At 40.6% G+C, this 19,165-nt stretch overlaps 1 protein-coding gene and 1 long non-coding RNA gene across 4 annotated transcripts in view; one reads left to right on the forward strand and one right to left on the reverse strand.

Annotated features, from left to right (window-relative positions):
• LOC111247735 (atrial natriuretic peptide-converting enzyme-like) overlaps positions 1-19,165 on the reverse strand; it is a 59,360-nt gene that overhangs the window by 15,897 nt on the left and 24,298 nt on the right. Inside the window, exons 1-2 of one of the 3 annotated variants that reach the window (XM_022799022.2) lie at positions 5,367-5,659; positions 4,202-4,514 (exon numbers count right to left, since the gene is read on the reverse strand). The exons of 1 other annotated variant lie outside the window; for it this stretch is intronic. In XM_022799022.2, coding sequence (XP_022654757.1) covers positions 4,202-4,508 — 307 coding nt within the window. In that variant the 5' untranslated portion in view covers positions 4,509-4,514; positions 5,367-5,659. Of the gene's footprint in view, positions 1-4,201; positions 4,515-5,366; positions 5,660-19,165 lie in introns of those variants that run through there. One more of the 3 variants, XM_022799021.2, reaches the window with a different exon arrangement.
• On the forward strand, positions 5,516-6,939 carry LOC147756585 (uncharacterized). The gene is made up of 2 exons (XR_015324500.1): positions 5,516-5,645; positions 6,297-6,939. It is a non-coding gene; the product is annotated as an uncharacterized LOC147756585 (long non-coding RNA).

Raw genomic sequence — 19,165 nt, forward strand, 5'->3', positions numbered from 1 at the left:
TGAGGTAACATTTTCTTCTAGTGCAATCAAGTGGTAACCTCATCGTGGTAGAAGCGAACTCTCAAGGACCAACAAGTTCTGACCGCTGCCTGCGTTAATACTATCAGAATAGTGCTATCGATGATACAGTTCCTAGTTGTTGGTTAGACGCTAGCAGTACGGTACGTTAAACTCAAAATATTTATTTAACCTTAGGCGGTATGTGTGCGTCTATCATTAGAACAACAATTTAAATTACAGGTTAATGTACCAGCAAAACATTAACCAGCGACCCGAGCAAATATAAAGAAAAGATATTGTAAATAGACTCATGCACGCAGTACAAATGTGGAGATATGGTACATGTATAAATGCAACGCGTCGGCGAAGAGACACTCATACATCTACACACGGCCACGTCGCTAGCTATAGCTACCATCACCATGAATGGTCCACCGAAAATATGTTGGTCGCACTGCGGCACAAGGCGGCAACGACACCAATCTCGTACCCGACCTCGAAGCCAATCGTTCGGGTTGGGGGAGCGTCTCTCTTTGACAGCAGCAACAGAAACAACGTCAACATTAGAAGGAGAATAGGCAGAATCACCATCACTTCACGATCGACTTCAGTTGCGGCCTCACCCTTTACTTCGTCCGCTGTCTTACTTAACAAACGGGCGACGAACAAAAACCGAGCTAGTAAAATTCGACCGCAGCGATCCTATATTGAAGCTATAGTCGCACGGTACCGATCAACCAGTCGGTGAGCGACCGGCAGGCAACGGACGGTAAAGCACACGTGCGCAGGAGATCAGGCTCGTATATACCTCGATGCAGTGGATGGTTTATCGCTTTTTGGCAGTTTTTTTTAAAATTTTATATTTATACAAATTTAGATAATAGTTATCATACATTATCTTTTATCATATACGCGTTGGCAAAGCGTTGAATGGATAAAACACTTGTCAAATGAACGACACCTTATTTGCTATACGTATGCACATCATAGCAATGATATATCGCGCCGGATGGCCCAGAGACGCACAGCGCACAAAGAGCAAATACAAAAAAATATTGAAGAATTAAAAAAAAAACTTCATTTAGCCAGCATTTTGATTTCTAGAGCTGCAAATATTAGTCAACTATCTGCCTTCTATTACAAACATTTGAGAGAAAAAAACGTCTAGTTATACTAATGTGTGCTCATACGGTGTCGGCCAAGATATCTGTGCCAGACTGTCAATGTAATCCAAGAATGAAGTCCAGTGCCAAGATGTCGAATCAGAAAGAATGACTTAATCATTGCCTTTCCAGATAAATCAACTTTCCATCATGCATCAGTCGCTTTCAGTATGGGAGGGTTACTAAGCCAATATTTTTCTTCTTTTTACTGAAAAATCCGCCCAAATTTTCCTGTTACTCGATTGATGAAGTCAGAAATATTCTAAAATTTCCGATAGCACACGAAATTGACCTTAAGTCCAAATCAAGCTTCACTTTAGTAGAATTTGGGAGAGCTATTGACCTTTATAGCCTGTTGTTGTCGCTACAGCTTTACGCCCTCTTCAAGATAAAAGCCGATATCGAAGCTCGATGGAAAAGCAGTTCTTAAATCCTTAAGATAAACATATTGCTAAATAACGATGGTCCCTAAACAGCTACTGCTTATACTTTAAGCCTTGAACAAGTTTATCTAACACAGATAGAACATTAATATGCATGCCTATAATATGCACAGCGACTCGTATTCACTGACTTCAGATAATTACGTACGTGAGTCATTGCGGCTTTCGTTGCTGCGGTCTTTTCGAACCCACCTTTCGGGCCCCGAGCGCCGATTATTTCTATTGCATGAATCACCGGCCTTGATTGAAAAATCGTGATATTATTCGATCGCGGATACTTTTATGCTGCTATTATGTTGTTTATTATGTGCTCAAATGGAACGTCACTAGATTAGCTAATGAATTTTTATGGTCTGTTATCGCCTGTACTGTCATCGCAATTGTTTAATACCTCCAGTGTTTTTGTTGCGATCTAGCTGGGGAAAGGTTCACCTAGTTTACCAAACATAATCCACGATCAATGGGTAGTTTCCTTGTATGTGCTGATGTCTTCGCTTTGATTTTGTGCTTAAGCCTGCGGTAAAGGTCGCTCAGGGAAGAAAATTCGACCTTTACTCGTACCTCTAACGTGATAAACAGTCGTTTGAGCCTTCAGCATGATTCCACCGTCCTTTAAGAGCGGCTAATGCAAATGATGTTACTTCATACGATATTCGTTCTCGATCTTGAAAGATGTCTTGATTCGGATATTTTTTCCTGGTCTTTTATTTTTCTTTTTTCATTCGTAATCTTCGTAGCGTGCCTGCCTTCGTTTCTGTTTGCAATTTCTCATAGTGCTAGTACAGGTGCCTGTTATGACTGATGACTCTGTCAGTTGAACCACTCAATGACTGAATTCAGGATGTGATCAAATCTACAGGGAATACGGAAAGGCTGCTAGAAGTGACAAGCAGCTATAACGAAATCGTGTTATTGGAAATGTAGCCTTCTTGGGAAGCTCCTAGAAATAGTCGTAGTTTATAGTAAGTGTTTATGCTCAGGAAACTGCGCGCACTTAAGAGAAATGTCTTTGCTGTCTATAATTTGAGAAAAGGCACTTTAGTACGCATGAAAAATAGCTGATCTAATCTTTTCCCCTAGAATTAAAATTGTTGTTTTTGTCCCTGGTTCTTTATCGCTGACAAATTGTGCCCCGTTTCCTTAACCGTATCGGCAGCCTGTTAGCGTGTCTAATTTAGTCTGTATTTATTTTGCGCTAGTTAAAGAGTGATGGCAGCAAGGTAAGCGATACACCTTGTCTAGCAGAGCCGCTAATAGCTTGTTCCAGTCACAGCACAGAGAGGTAGATATAATATCACATCAATAAAGAAACAGCGTGTTAAAAAGAAGGTAAGCCGTCTCTGTCTCTTGGGATTACCTTTCGATGGCCTCCATTACCCCGATGTTTGAGTCCTCACCGCAGGTTTCGTTCGTTGCAGAAGAAGCTAACAGAAATATATATATATATATATATATATATACAGCAAATGAGTTTCATCGTAACGGAAACACTGCACATCACGGCCGTCCGTCACAAAAGACGGCGTGGGTCTGCCAGCATTTTACCACTGTCGTAGTCGACACTGTGGTTCGCTCTGATGCAGCGACAGCTGCACGGAAGATACCCTGGATCTTCGTTAGTTGCCGCTCCAGGGTATCTTCGTAGCCCGGGGGCAGTACGGAGATCTTTAGACAGTAATTAATTTCGCATTAGAATCTCAATCAGGACTTGAATTATCGTATAAATTATGAATATTTATTTCTAGTGATTGCACAGTCTTCCTTCGTTTCTGCGTCCGTCTCAAGTTGATCAGCGAAGACAACGACTTCTAACGAGACGAGCCAGACTGCACATAGCGCGAGCGCACGTTATTATTACACACAGACACCCAAAGGAGAAATGGCGGAAAGGGTGCAGAAGACGAACCCCGATGGAACCGGCAGAGGATTCGCTAAAACCGTCGATAACGTGTAAACGAACCAACAGATTCCGAAGAGCTTTAAATCAGCGAATAAATGAGTGACGCGCAGAGCCTGTTGCGTTAAAATAAATAATAAATATTATCTAGAATTACCTTGCTGCAACCACTGCTCTCGTTAGCGAAGCCGCGTAATTTTCATCAATTTAGTCGCATGAGACAATTGACGACTAATAGTGCTCTTTATTACCGCGAAGCAGATAGCTGTTTGCTTGATCTCCGCTATGCTACAGACAATTGTTCCAGTCCCGGTGTATCAGATACGAAGTATTGACTCCTGTGGACGTCGCGAGCTCTAGATAGCAGTGTTATACTAGAAATTAATGAATTAATGGGCGAAGACTTGTGGAAAAATCGAGACCCACATGTTCCCACAATTATGACAAAAGAAACAAGGAACTAATCCACGGCACGTAATATAATGCTCTATGTAATGTAATAAATAATGCTCTATGTAATGTAGGGCAGAGCGATCAGAATTCATTTTAATTTGACTATTAAAAAAATGCCTGGTCTGTGAATAAAAGCTTGAGCACCTTTGCACACTGTATGCTAGATGCCGAGTCGAGTTGTCGTGCCGGTGTACGATACAATAAACCCTTGAACTTGAAAGTTATCAGATGTGAAGTCAACGAACCTTTTTTAGTATTACGAATTTCATCGAAAATCCCCATTCGATGACTCAGGACGCCTGCTGGCGGGAAATGGCTATTGGGAGTGCGCCATCCAGCACCGCTGTGGAGTGACCTATAGATCTTGGATTGAACCGATGTCAGTTGGCCGGGAAAAAGCGGAATCCGTCTTTGTGGTGTGTAACTCTCAGGATGCGTAAACGTACCAAGCAAGAATTGACCATTCAAGCTTGGCAGCCAGCTTGAGAGGCACGAAAGAAGCCATAACAGCGAAAGCGACAGAAGCTGTTGTAGGGGTGTAGGTCGAGCCATTTCGGCCTGCAAACAACAACAAACAGGACAGTAACATTAGCTTAGCAGAACTTGCTTGCGTGCATTACTGCCATTGTACCACTCTTCATCTAACTACCGATTCTGTTAGCGGCACCTGTTACAGAGTAGTACTAACGAGACTTATCAACTCGGTGAATCCGATACTAAACATCTTGTTTATTTTACCCGACAGTGCCTGTGGACATCCACCCCCGAGGTAGAGCGTGTAGGCAGATTCGATGCGCGATGGCAAAACGTTTTGATTTCTCGTATTAATGACGACCGCTCTTGCAAGCCAACTTCATTAATCGACGACTATCTAGACTGTAGGTAATATTCGAAGTGTTTAGCCTTCAGTTTTTTTGATACAGATTGATTAAAATTTTAACTTGAATTAAGACGACCTTAGTACATTTGTCGCCCTCAACGTGCCCGCGAAGATTCAAACATTTTGCATTAGAATTTCCTCCAAGCCAACAACCACCGAGGATTATAAACAACGCTTGGTAAGTCAGGTTCACTGGTCTAAAGAATGCTTGTACTTTGTTTTGCGTAACAATCTATTTTTCAATTTCTGAATGCCAAATTTCTTATAGACAATAATAAAGAAAATCACTAGCATGGCCCTTCTCACTAATGAAAATACTTTATCGTTAAAGGCAGTTTATTCCTGTTGTTATTATAATTTATGCGAATTTATTTATTAAATAGACTCGTTTCTTACTATTTATTTTATCTTATTGGGCCTTTAGGTGCTCATGAACTTATCCTACGAATTTTACCAAGTGAGCTTCCACTTAGTCACGTCGTAGCGTAATAGTTGACCATGATACAACGCTAACCATCTCACAATCTAACCTCAATAATCAGCTCTAGGTGAGATGAAACCTCGCCGCAAATACAGTCCCATCCGAAGAATGCTGGCAAAACGTCAGGTCGAACATCTAGCACATATGGAGGGCAGCATGCGTATCTGTATGTATGTATGTATGTATGTACGTACGTACGTACGTACGTGCGGTGTTTGCTAAGAGGGAGCCTGACAGATCACTGGCGAACGACCGTCTCACTATGGCATTTCACCTTCATTTTGCCAACGGACCCTGCTGCGGCGTTTGCTTGCTTTGAGTTTAAGAGGTCAGTGTATGTGTTTTTTGCAGCTTTGTCGCCGTGTGTGATGTCTGCTTTGCTCCATGCCACACGCAATATCGATATTGCTGATCGTTACGCTGCAGAGGGAAGGAACAAAAACAAGCTAAGAATTACCAGCTATTAGCAGACCGATTTACATAACAATCATATTAATCGTACTAATAATAGTGACGCAGGCGTTCATAGAACAATTAGTCAAACAACCTGTGTAAACAAATGATCCCACAATGATAATCCTAATAGTCAGTAGAAGAATTTCGTTTCAACATTTACACCAGGAACAATATATTTTGGTCATTTATTGATTGTTATGGCTCCTGGCACGGTCTCTAGCCGCTGCTGCTGCTGCTGCTGCTGTGATAGTCAATGTAGTAAACAGACTGGTACTCTTCTTATTTCCGTCTAGGCGTTCCCTAAATGTGCATGTTACTGCCTGGCGGTCCGTCTAGTTGTTTATTTGCTAATAATTCAATGTATCTACGTCGTATCGTGTGCGACGCAGAACGAGTTGATTTATTCATTTGGTTGATCATTATCGAGGCTGTTGTTGCTGAAGGAACAGCTATAGCTATCGTACTTCGTTTGGAATATATTTTGAGCTTAAAGTTTTATGTTTTGTACTGTTTGTTAGTACAGATTCCTGTAGGACGTTACCATTGAATATACAAGACCCCACACCGGTCCAAGTCGCTATGCAACAATTATGGTGCTACATGCGTGAAGTTTCCGCTGCGAACGAGGACTAGTGTACCCTGGATATTAGAAGAGAAAATGTCTTTCACGCACTGTGCTACATACCCCCGTATATCTATCTGTGAGGCAGGTACATAGAGGCTGTTCGGAGCAACACGACATTATAACGCTTCTTTTGTACTACAGCGTACCGCTACACTTTTCTCTCCCGCCAGCTTTGGCAAAAGCAGTACGAATACGAGAACGAGAGTGACGACGTGCAGTAAAGCAGAGAAAGCTCTTAATCCTTACCGGTTAGCAAGTGGTACAGTCTCGTTCTTTCGTTATAATGAGGATTACTCAAAAAGAAAGAAGCGACAGACGCGAAGAAACATGCCGCCATCAACATCTTCGCCCCTAATCGTCGACTCTGCTGGGGTATCTCTATCGCGTTGCCTGAAGTTACTCTCCCGCAGTCCCATTGCAGTTCACCAAAATGCCAACAAAGAATCCCTAACACGTCTGGTACAGCTTGTTTGCAGCGGCCGGCCCCACAATCGAGGAATCAAGAGAGAATGATATGATGCGCCGGTATGACTGACTGCTGTTCGTCGCGATGACTGTGGCCATTCGCTTTTCAGCGCAATAAAATTAGAGGCGGACGCAGGCTCACTCACACGTACAGGCAGAACGGAACGAAGAACCCTAGCGCGCCGTTGCGACTGGAAAATCGCTTAATACAGTAACATTTTGCGTTGACTATTTTTGTAAGCCGCTGTCCCTTGTAGACAAACCTGATCGGTTTTTGGACTCTGGGTCCGTCCATCCACTACTTGGGCACCAAAACGGAAATACGATCGAGCTAACAAACAGCAAAAGCAAGTAAGGATTGGGCAAAACGTAGAGCGACGAAAATCGGATACAAAAAAAATGGCTACTAAGCTTTGCGGGCCACTTTGATGCTCGGCTTGGATCGAGGGAACGGAATCGATCAGATACAACCTTTCGTAGTCTGTAACCGAACGGAACGTACGCAACCGACCCTAGGCATTGCAGAGTTATAATCAACTTGACCATACCTCTGGTGTCGAATCAAGACCTCGAGGCCATGTTCCTACTTGCAGCCAAAGACCGTTTAAAACATCAAAAATGTCAGAGTTTTCACGACTGCTGATAGTTGTATTAGGTACAACCGCTGCATCACACACAGAGTATAAAAAAATGTCAGCTGTTTTTCTTCTAGCTATTAATTGCATGTTACTATGTGGCGTATTTGATAATTCTAACACTTCTTCCACGACTACGATTATGAGCTGAACAAGTATTTTTGCGATCATCAGGACGCTAGCCGTGATTATTACTCCATTAAAAATGCGAAAGACTGGCAAAAAGATGTCAACGGCGATTATTAGTATCAGACAGGCCGACTTCAAAGGATTTACTATCGAAAAAAAAAAAATAGAGGAAATCTAGGCCCCGGTTTGAATTCAGTTTCAGTTCTGCAGCGGCTTGTATTTTTAAGCTTACAACCAATCTAAACATAACGTATTTTCTGCCTGTCTTATTGAGGCGACAGTTTACACCTTTTCGCATAAGATCAATGGCGACTGAGCATACTTCCGGCGTTTTCTTTGCGGCGGACGCCCTGAAGGATGTCTTTATACAATACAAAACACGACGTAAACTCTACTGCTATGCGAAATCAACCGAGCCTTGCTTTTTGTTTCTGTACTCATTCTTGTCTCTCTCTCTCTCTCTCTCTCTCTCTCTCTCTCACTTGCGTTTACACTTAGTTATTTTCTATCTTTTTTCTGCTTTTTTCGCTTTTAATTTCGATCAGCTTACGTATAGTAGAATGTAATTCCGAAGAACGCTTCTCAAATAACATAATAGTGATTAAAATTATGACAAATCTTTCTTTGACGCACTTTAATAGTTTTATTTCAGCAGAATGTTGCATGCTATTAAAAAACAAATGCGCTTATAATCTTTTGAAGCAACCTTTTCATCGTCTGGCTATCGACCGAACATATTCTACTACCGTTTACAACTTTAGAAACGAAATAGAACGCTAGAGGATGCTAATAGCTTTTTGTCTCATCATTGCCCTGTAACTTAACGAAAAAGTTAGGTGTTTGATTCAATATTTAGCTGGCATATAAACGGAATTTATTTTCAAATTTTTATTTACTCACATCAAAGAGGCGTTCTACATTCTACACGCTCTGGAACGACCCCATGTTAACAACCAGCACGACGACTTATCTGGGATTGTATATAATTAGCGGGAATAAACAGGCAGCTAGATGAACAAGCACACAAGAAAAAGCAATGCACGTCTTGTGTACCAGCCCAATCAGATTGACGCTATGAATGCTATGAAATATACCCCCTACTCAAAAAAACGCGACTGCCGCTTCAGAAGACCTAATGTAAACCTAGTTTTCAAACGCACGCATTAGCAAGCGCCCATGGCTAACTCTAATACAGTAAAGACAAATCATCAAAGCAGTATTACGGTACAATCAGTCGGGCTATCTTGACGCACGGTAATGATATATAGACTCTTTGCTATGAACGTTCGATATAGAGGAAAAACAACGTGGCTGTACAAAGTGCATTTTTATAATTATAGAAAACAGGATTTGTTTCCTTTTTACTGTTGGTAATTTCATAATGACAAAACCTCAATCTGGAACAAATTGCAGAAATATAGGTAAAATAAACTGGGAAAGACAAGCAAATGTATAAATTCTCCGAAACGTATTTTCCTTTGTGTGAGCAAAATAGAAACGCGACGACAAACGGCGTACCATTCGTTTCAATCGGACCTAACGAAATAGTCGTCCATTTGTTGGCATCTTTGACTGAATATTTCTAACTGTTCCTTGCGACCCTACTTTGCAGCGTTACTGATCTCTGTATCTTCTACAATACACAGAGACACCGACAAGCGTTGCTAATTTGCCAAAAGCAAATGGTTATCTCCACATTCTTCTGGGTCCTCCTGGCCAAATCCTCGTGCCACCTTTACCGCCCATCGATGTCTACTAGAAGTTTTCAGGGACGACGAATTAGCCTACATTAATATTCATAATACTACCTTTAGCTGATGCTGTTAGCAGATGAAACCAGGAAAGCACAGTGGCGCTCGATACCTGGTATTCCTCTCCATAAATAGATCACGGAAGCATCATTACGTTCTCCTGTCACCTTAGCGCCGACTTATCGCAAGCGTAAATGATGCTAGATGGAAGAAATATCTATCTTACCTTTGTCAGCCCTAACCACCAGCTACCGTTGCTGCCACGGTCTTGACCGCCCTTTCTAAACACAGTAAATATATGGAGACTGTGCTACATCTTACGTAGTATACTATTTCATAGTTGGATAAGCAATAAATATCTTGCTTATGGCTTGGATATCCTGGCGACCTGTGGTAAATTATCTTTTTCGACCTGTTCCCACCGTTTCATGTTTTGTACAGTTTTTAATGTGTACGTACATTTTATTGTACATATCGAAGTTGAATTATATTAAGGCAAACTTAATAGGCAATTATGCTGAAATTAGTTCTATTGACCAATTGCCAACAAACAGAAGCGCAGGATTGATCAACTTGATGTTCCTAGCAGCGTTTGGCTATCACTCGTAAGCATCGCAAGTGTTTGTTTTTCTTTTCGTTCAACTTTCCCTACACGTGACCGCTTTGCCAGCTATTTTATGTTAACTGCAATGGTTGTCTAATTAAAGCCTTGGCGCAATTCTCTTATTTCTTCAAATTTTGTATAGATTCGCAACTTAGTTTATGATTTGCTAAAGTTACAAAGTGGACAGGTACTATTTGAAAAATTTATATCAATCACGAGAGATCGGTGTTAATAACCGCCGTGGATAGCATAGCACGTTGGGCACTGCTAGCAACGAGATAAATCAGCGTGAGATAAGTGCGTAATTATATGGAAGTATTAATTGTGACGTTAAGCAATTACCGGTAAATTATGGGAATCACCGTGATAGCTTAACGTATGGATAACGTATTGGCCTGTGGTAATCTTAAGGACACGTTGTGGTCTAGGTTCAAGCCCATAGGGTATAAACAGACTTCGTCTCGTGCCAAGAGCCGGCAGTCTGATGGAACTATGGTACCGGACGTAACACTCGAAGAACGGAGGTAGATTATGGCCAAACGATAATATTTCTTTCGTATCTATATACGAAACTCGATCTTCATTTCTATATTGTTTCTATACACAAACATCTGTTTATAGTGTGCGTATAGAGGAAGACGAAAAAAAGAATATAGCCAACAAGACGAGAGACGTTTGGCGATAAGTAGACGCAAGCGTCTTTTATTTGTTATTTTATATAAAGTTAGATACCCCTTTTAATTGATGTGGTGTTCGTCTGCGAAACGGACACTGCCGCTGTCGACGTTATGCGCAGCCAGCAATGATGGTCCGTGAGTGCTCGTCAATGCCAACGATAGTAACGGCAATGCCGATCGTGAAAATTGCCAACGGTAGTTAATGGCAATGGGAGATGGAAACGGGGTACAATGTTTGTCTTGGCGTTCAGCGGTTGCCCTGTCAAGCTCGCCTGTCAGACGTCTATGACTACAGGGGCCATAAGCCTAGCAAATTATAAGTGTGCACCGACAGTCAGTGAGGCAAAGGCTATTGCAGCAGCTGCTCTGGCCGGTGCATCAATGAAGTCGTTCGCTGATAGACGTCAGGCACTTCAGCAGCTGTAGATCTGAAGATGAAGATACATCAGCAACAATAATAGCGTTAAAATCTACTGCAATAGAGTGAAGCTTCAAGCAACAATCGTGCTCGACAACAACAACAACAACACTTACGTTGAAGATCATCGAGATAGTGAACTAGCTAAGCATGTAGTTCTGTCTCAATCATCCCCATTTTTAAACTTTTGATACTGCTGCTGCTGCTGCTGCTGCTACTGCTTTTTTTTACCGTTATTACTAAATCACTCAATCGAACAATTCTGTTAAATGCGACCGAGGGCTTTGCGCCATCTGGTGAGAAGTACCGGTATAACAATCGATCGGAAGCGTTCGTAGAGCATAGAAACAGACTCGGCATTAATTACTGCTTTAGCCAATGGTAATTAGGAATATAGGAGAATTAGATCATGTCTAGTTGCATAGACTGGCGATAGGAAAGGGCCAAAACTATAACTAGAAGGACTCATTATATCAAATACTGGCGGTTCCACTTCTCTTCTTTCTCCTAGTCCCTTTTTTATTGATATTTAGACACTGAAACATTAGTAGGATAGTAGATCGATTACAATGAGCTAGCGTTTGTGTAAATCAATAAGTCAGGATGGTCGGTTATGCGTTTGTTTTCTGGCTGGGGGACTGGTCAGTGTATTTGGTAGAATTGGGATTATCTCATAGCATAGAAACAGACACGGTACGAGAAAGAAAGTAAAATAGCACGGGCCAAAAGCGCCCACATGTGAAATTCTTGATTTCGTCTTAAAAATGGTTTCCAAAGTATACCGAATCTTCGTTTTCAGCTCAACTTTTCGTTTCAACTAGCTGAACGATTAGCCGATTTTTTAATAATTACGCAGATATGTTTCAATATAAATGATGATAACATTAAGGAATTAAGAAATCAAAACTGTTCATTCTATATGGTCTGGGTTGAATTTTATTTTTAATCATGAAAAGGCTTATAAGAAATATATGCTTCGCAATAAAATCAAACGTACACCTTGGATAAAAATATGGGTTTATGCGCTTCCAATGAATGCTAAACGCGCTCATTCTTTTTGCAACTTTTGACCCAAATCCAACATACACTCGATAGCTAAATGACGCTACTTCCATTGAATCATTTCTAAAAATATATCAGTGAATATCCAATTCGCTATTTTCAATCAAACAAAGAACATCTTTGCTGCAGGCGGATTATAGACATATTGTTCTCAATCCGAAAGCGGTACTCTTTACGTAGAGTACACGTTTTTATATTTCTTTTATTAAAATTTCTTACCGTTCAAAAATCCATTGCTTTGTTAGAGTCACAACTGGGGGTTGTTGGAATTAAGTGTCCCGTTACTATTATCGATCCATACACGGATGACGCTATCTAGGATAGGTGAGGTCATGCCCTAGTCCCAGTCATTAGAAACATCAAATTGATTAGTGTGTTCAATGAAATGATTCACAGCTGTCCATATGGCGTACTTTATGATAACGAGTTCCATGTCCAAACCTACGACGGCAGAATACGTATGCTGTACAGCAGGTAGCATAGCTTTAGGTTTACTTCTGGCGGAGAGCAACGAACTTACTTTTGTTCAGTTACTTAGGTTTTAGTTAGTTACCTAGGTTTTGCGGTGGTGTAAAGTGGCATACCCGCACAGTGGCTAGCAAACCATACCAACAATGGTGAATGAGAGCTCAGCCAGAGTCATCATGTTTTTGATGACATTGTCGATCAATCTTATCGTTGATCTGAAGACTGACACACACTCACCTGTCCCTCAAATTTTATCTGCTGCTTCTACCACATTAAGGTTTGATTGCTATTTTTGACTCTAGGTACGCAGATAACCTAATTTCTATGTGTACGTACAATAAAGCACTGCAAATGCCGTTCGTGCAAGGCGTCTAAGGATCCTTTTTAGTTACGATGCTTAAGTTAATAGCTCTTGCACATGTATCGAGTGTCTTTCAATCCTGATCGGAAGCGCTATCCATCAGGATGTATCACAGTATCTTTGTTGTACCGATGTAGTCGTGTCATCATAGGATCGCCTAATATACATAAACGCCTGCACAGTTCGTCGCGCCGCACTCATCGGAAGAGGCACATTAAGTCTGGAGTGTCCTCGTTGATTGAGCTAATTCATTGGCGTCTATATATGTACACGTATCGTGACGCTTCTAGTTTATCTACGAATCAACTGTACACCCCGTGAACATCGTCGCGGTTTATGGCGCATAAATACGGACTACAATATACCTAATGATTCTACTTAGCTTTTCATTGACTGTTATACCCAGGAGTAGACGATTTGTTATGGGTCCGAGCACGAGAAAACGATAAAAGGAGAGAAGGAAAAAATAAAAAGGAATGAAACAGAAAAGATAGATTGAGACCATAAAAGTTGTCCAGCATTTCGAGCTACAATATGTATGTATATATAGAGAGTGCTTTTTATATATCTAACCGTTCGCGGTTAATATCTAGTAGTAGGCATTTCACGCATTGATTTTATCGGTGAGCACAGTGACGAGCAGCATCAGCCGTAATACCAGTGGCATATCAATTGCGATTTGGCGTGCACGCTTGAAAGATCGTCTTGTGGATGCCGTTTTTCAGCTATCTAATCGTTACCGCTATCATCAGACTACTGCAGTACACTAAATACTAAATGAGCCAAAAACGTATACTCTTTAAACGAACGATACGAACAATGCAAATAGCCATTTCTGTCTCGGTTCTTTAGAACTAGCTGTTATTAAGGCGGCAGCAGTAACGGCGGCAGGGGCCGAAACAATTTCGGCCGAAGAAGAGGGGCCGATTTACCCGACAGATATTCTTTCTTGAGCTTGCTATATATATTCCAATGCTGCATGCACACATAGATAGACAGTGACGATCGTTGCATGGCTAAACGTAAAGCTACATAAGCTTTTCTTTCGGATGTTTTTGTTTTTCCATGAATTTGTTTGTATACGCGCATATACGTAGAGTGAGCGACAAATAGACGAATAAAAAAAATAACCCTAATCTTGATAACGAGGGGTAAACGATTCTCAGTTGACTCGTTTTTTGCTAAAGACTAAAACTTAGTAATGTTGTTGTTGTTGTCGTTGTTGCTATATGTCGACTGGTCGTCATATCAATATCAGTTAGGCTTTATCTATAATTTTACCATCATACTCTCGTCATTGTTGTCGTTTGTACCATATCGTGTCTGTGTGTATGGCCACGTGGTCATAGAATCAGAGCGGAGACCCACAGCCAAGAAAGACCGAAAAAAGACCAATAGGCTTGTTTAGATCAACTGAATAAATGATTTGAAAGATACAAATGTGCATGAAAGCTACGTTAATTGAAGCATTGCGCAGGAACTATTGTGGCACCTGTCATATGTCTTTTATGGAATAACTGTTTCTACAGATATCGAAGTATAAAATATTAACAAGCTCAGAAGCAAATACGTCCGCACTGCCGAAAAGATCAAAATCGTCCTTTGACACGAAACAATCGCATGTTTCTGGGGCATATTTGTCTGATTTTCAAGCAAAAAGCATCAGAACAGCGTCAATTATGCATTTGTTAAATATTAAATCTGTGAAGGCATTGCATCCACTGTGACTGCCATGATTGTACTTCTACACATTTTTTTGGGCTGAAAAAAATAATGAACGGGTCATCACACAGGTAGTATAAATTTAGCTAAATGACGATGTCTTTGTACCTGCTCGAGAAATCGGCTAAAAGCAAAAAAGTCATCGTGTGAAGACCTATGCTCTTTGACGTACTCGAACAAAATCTAGGAATTGGTTTGTCTACTATTGCTTGGCTATTTTGATCTGTCGGAGTTTACTTCTAAAGAATGATCATATCACACCTTGATCGTTACAATGGAGTTAACGGTCATTGGTCGTTGTCGGCCGCCGACCAAGCGAAATGAGTCGCTCACTACAAATGATGTCAAATCCGGTGGCATTTTTTTACCACAGAATAACAAATGAGGTAAAAAGAACAAGAGAAGAAGTAAAAATAATCGCCGTTTGGTCGAATGAACGACACGAATCTACACATCCTAAGCTCGTTGATCATCCCGCCATCAACCACAGCGGGCAAATGTCATCCACTGCGGGCAAATGCTTAGTGCGTAAGACCCCCTAAGCAACATTGCTTTTCACTTACCTATATTGGCTATAGACGAAAACTTCAATGAAGCCATCGATGAAATATGCGTGCCTTAAATATGCGTGTGACAGGCGTGTCCTAAAAGAAGTTTCTAGACAACGAAAATAACGTGAAACGGTTCAAATTACGAGCCACCTTACGGAACATAGTGTTCGATAAAGCGTTGCGTCCAGAACACATCCTGGATGGATCGATTGGAAGATGGCAGACGTTCACATCGAAATATTGCGGCCGTTCTAGAGTCTGACTGGCCGTTTAGGACCCACTTCACCGCGACCTAACTGACCTCCAAACAAAATCAAAGTAATTCAGACGGAAGATGTAAGTTCGTTTCTCTATGAGAAACGGGTTTTCGTAACGACGAAAAGCGACAAAATCCAATTTAATTAATTACACAACATAGGACGTCTCAATTGAACATGTTGAAGTGCAAAATTACGTATGTAGATATGTACATATTGCTGGTATATAGGATAGCCGCTGAAACATGTAATAAATTTAAAATGGCATACTCAGCGTTGTACCAATTGGTAAACATAACAAATACATGTTAGTCAGCAAAATGAACCCATTCGTGACTGCATCGCCTTGTCGCTTCTCAGGGTCAGTCGGACTGCCAGACTAATCCCCTAACTAATTCAGAGTTTTATCATCACGTGTTACAGGTCTGCAAAAAACGCACGCACGCAAGCATTGACTACCATTCATTTGAACTTCAACTCGGTATAACGTATAACTTCGATAAAGGCTACGTGTTTTATTATGTGGCTTTGCGAGGGTTACGTGCCCAACACTGCATCGTTTTCAGATCTCCAGATCTGCCTTCAAGTCGGTGTTTGTAGGTCCATGTATTAAAGAGGCTTCAGATGCCACCAGCACAAGTACAGCACAATATCTTACTGGCTACCAGGGCGTAGCGATCTGCACATTAGTAACACAGTCAGTCACATACGAATTTGGAAACCTGAGGGAGCCAATTAATCAGATTTTGAAGCGCTTTATAATTGTTTTTTTTTTTTTCTTATCACAACAATTACCACGCTTCGTAAGTAAAAGACTCGCTTACTAAGAAACATTTCCCATATATAATAATAATATGTTCTCTTAACAAGGTGAATAACACTTGTAAAAAATGGGCTCGGTCACCTTCAACGCTTAATAAATAAATGATGCTTAATAAATAAATCCATAAATCTAGTCACGATTACGCTGATCTCGTGGTGACACTTCTTGCGAGCCCCGTTCTCTTCAAATGGAGAGGTAAACGAAAAATTGGTTTTGAGCTTAACGTAGACCAATCACGTACTTCCAAATGTTTCGTTCAGGCGCTGGCAATATTACATGTCTCTATCTGAAATAAAGCGCCTTCTTTTTGCCAATGAAATATATTCTCGGATGGTGTGTAACTCTAAGCGTTTCGTTTCTCGGTATTGACGATTTTACTAGAATTGTGAGCCAATGTCATATTGCTATCGTTGAAAGTACTCTTCTCAATGTTTTTTTGTTCGATGTGCGGAACAGAGGCAACGCGTATGTGATAAAGATAGCGGCCACTCTCGTCATAGTTGCTGAAAACTAACAAACGATCAAAGTACCCCCTATACGATACTCTCTTTAGTGGTTTCATTGGTGTGCAGTACAAGGCCTAGAAGCTAATTGATGAGTTACGCGTGAGTATTGGCAAAACTTCTGAATGAATGAAAACCTTTGAGGCATCCAGCTAATATCATATAGATTCTAATATAATTGTCTGTAAAGTCCCACGTAAATAACAATAGCTTATTGCTATTCGTATTAATAACTGCACGCAATCGACACTTCGCAGTTGTCCCAATGAGATCGATGACATTACGTAAATTACTAAAAAAATCAAGGTATTTTCATCTATAAACCGTGAGCACTACAACCTCAAAACATCGCTTTTTTCTGCTCGATCGAAACCTGCGGCAGCACTGGCTGGTCTTCGGCCTTTTGTTTACTTGATAATCTAGAATTAGAAAATTGCACGTACGTGTTGTCATGTTGGATGTACCGCTCACCTTATCTAGGATTTTGGCAATGAAATGCGTACCTTGTGGGTGCGTGTATGTAGCAAACTCCTAACAAGGCTAGACCTGTTTTTAGCGATGCATCAGTGGTACTTCAATCAATCAACCACTCATAAGCAATACACAATAATGATGCTGAATGTATAACAGGCAAAGGCTTTGAAACGCGATCTGAATCAATTTGATAATCGGGACTCTCCGTTTGATGAATGAAATGTTTGCTCTCAATTAAGGGCCTGTAAACAAAGGGCCTAGGACTTTCGATTCTTTATTATTAGCATAATTTTAAGAAAAATAATACTTCTTGCAGTAATCATATCATGCTACATATCGACGTAAGCTTTCGGTCAAGGTAAATGGCATAGAGTTAGGTCCGTTTCAGTTTTGAGAAAGAGCCGACCATAGCATGGGTAACTGTGTTAGCCGGATATGAAGGCACATGTATAATGAGATATATAAACGTGCAAAGAACCTGGTAAAACCTCTGGATATTTTTCCATTTTGACTCTGAAGATATGTGGTAAAATAGGGAAAACTCAAGCTAGTTTAAAATCCAATATCTAAGTAGAGAAACAGACTCAGAAATTATATGTTGCCCGTTACCTTCATAATATTAAAAATCAGTAACGAAATAAAAGTGCTGAGAAATATTTTTTAATTAAATCCCTGATAAAGAAAAGGTTGTCTTGACGAAATAAAATAAAATAAATTTAAATCAAATAAAATCTAAAATAAGCTAAATTTAGATTATTGCAATTTAATGTTATACGTATCTGTGTGCGTCTCTATCTGCTCAAACAGAGCAATTTTTTAAAGATATCTCTCTAGGGACACTTGGAAGTTTTCGATAATCCCATAATGCAGAAGGAATGAAATAAGGTACCGTACCCGTTGCAGGATAAACATTTATGAGAGGAAACATGTATTTGTTTGATTTTAGAAAAACATTAATTCGTGTTGTTGTAAGCCACGAGCTGAGTAGGTGCTTTGTTACTAAGGTCTTCTCAAGGTACCTTCGAGCAAGAGTTTATTTTAACCGGTCGATCATGCTAAGTGCCCAAAATAAACAGCATGGAACAACTAGCGCTGACAAACGAATGATCTAAATATCCGAAAAAATGCTAATACGAAAAAAAAAGTAAGAAACTTGTGCGATATCCACAGCAAGGGACTGCTATGTTGAAATGACAGATTTGTCCAACAAGAACAGGCAAACAAATCTTCCGCCAAGAAGCTACCGCGAACACGATGATGCCCTGCACGGCAGGCACAATCGACCAAACTAACTCAGGTATCAAGGAAAAAATGGGCCATTATTTTCTAAGCGAATACGACACGACATGTTGATGCTGTTACAACTATATCTGAACATGCATCGGTGCGTAGGCCTATTGTAGTAGAATTGGTGGCGTAGCCATTTATTGATGACGTCATCAAAAAAGTACTTTTAATTATCTTCTTAAAATAGTATGTTTGCTTCTATTGCGTACGTCCGATGATTGTTCCCAATTAGCGTAAAGCACTCATAACGACATTATCTTTAAGTTATGCATGTCGCCGGCATCATAACAGGGCTTTACCCGCCAAAACAGCACGCGCTTTAATGGCACATACGAAGAAGGGACGTAACTACGGCCCCATGGCAAATTTCTAGGAAATTTCCCTTTCGGAGTCGCTGTCAGTCTGAAATTTTTCGGTGATTGATCGTGAGAAGCGTAAACATCTATTCATCAGCCTCCGTTGCGACAGCCTTCATTGCTTACGGTGACGGTCTCTAGAAAGAAGCAGAAGTGAGTTAAAAAAAAAATTACGAAACATATGACACAGTAACTATTCTCCTCCCACAATTAACTTGTCCATG

This window comes from Varroa destructor, unplaced genomic scaffold (genome assembly GCF_002443255.2).
Source record: "Varroa destructor unplaced genomic scaffold, Vdes_3.0 BEIS01000003.1, whole genome shotgun sequence".
Taxonomy (NCBI): domain Eukaryota; kingdom Metazoa; phylum Arthropoda; class Arachnida; order Mesostigmata; family Varroidae; genus Varroa; species Varroa destructor.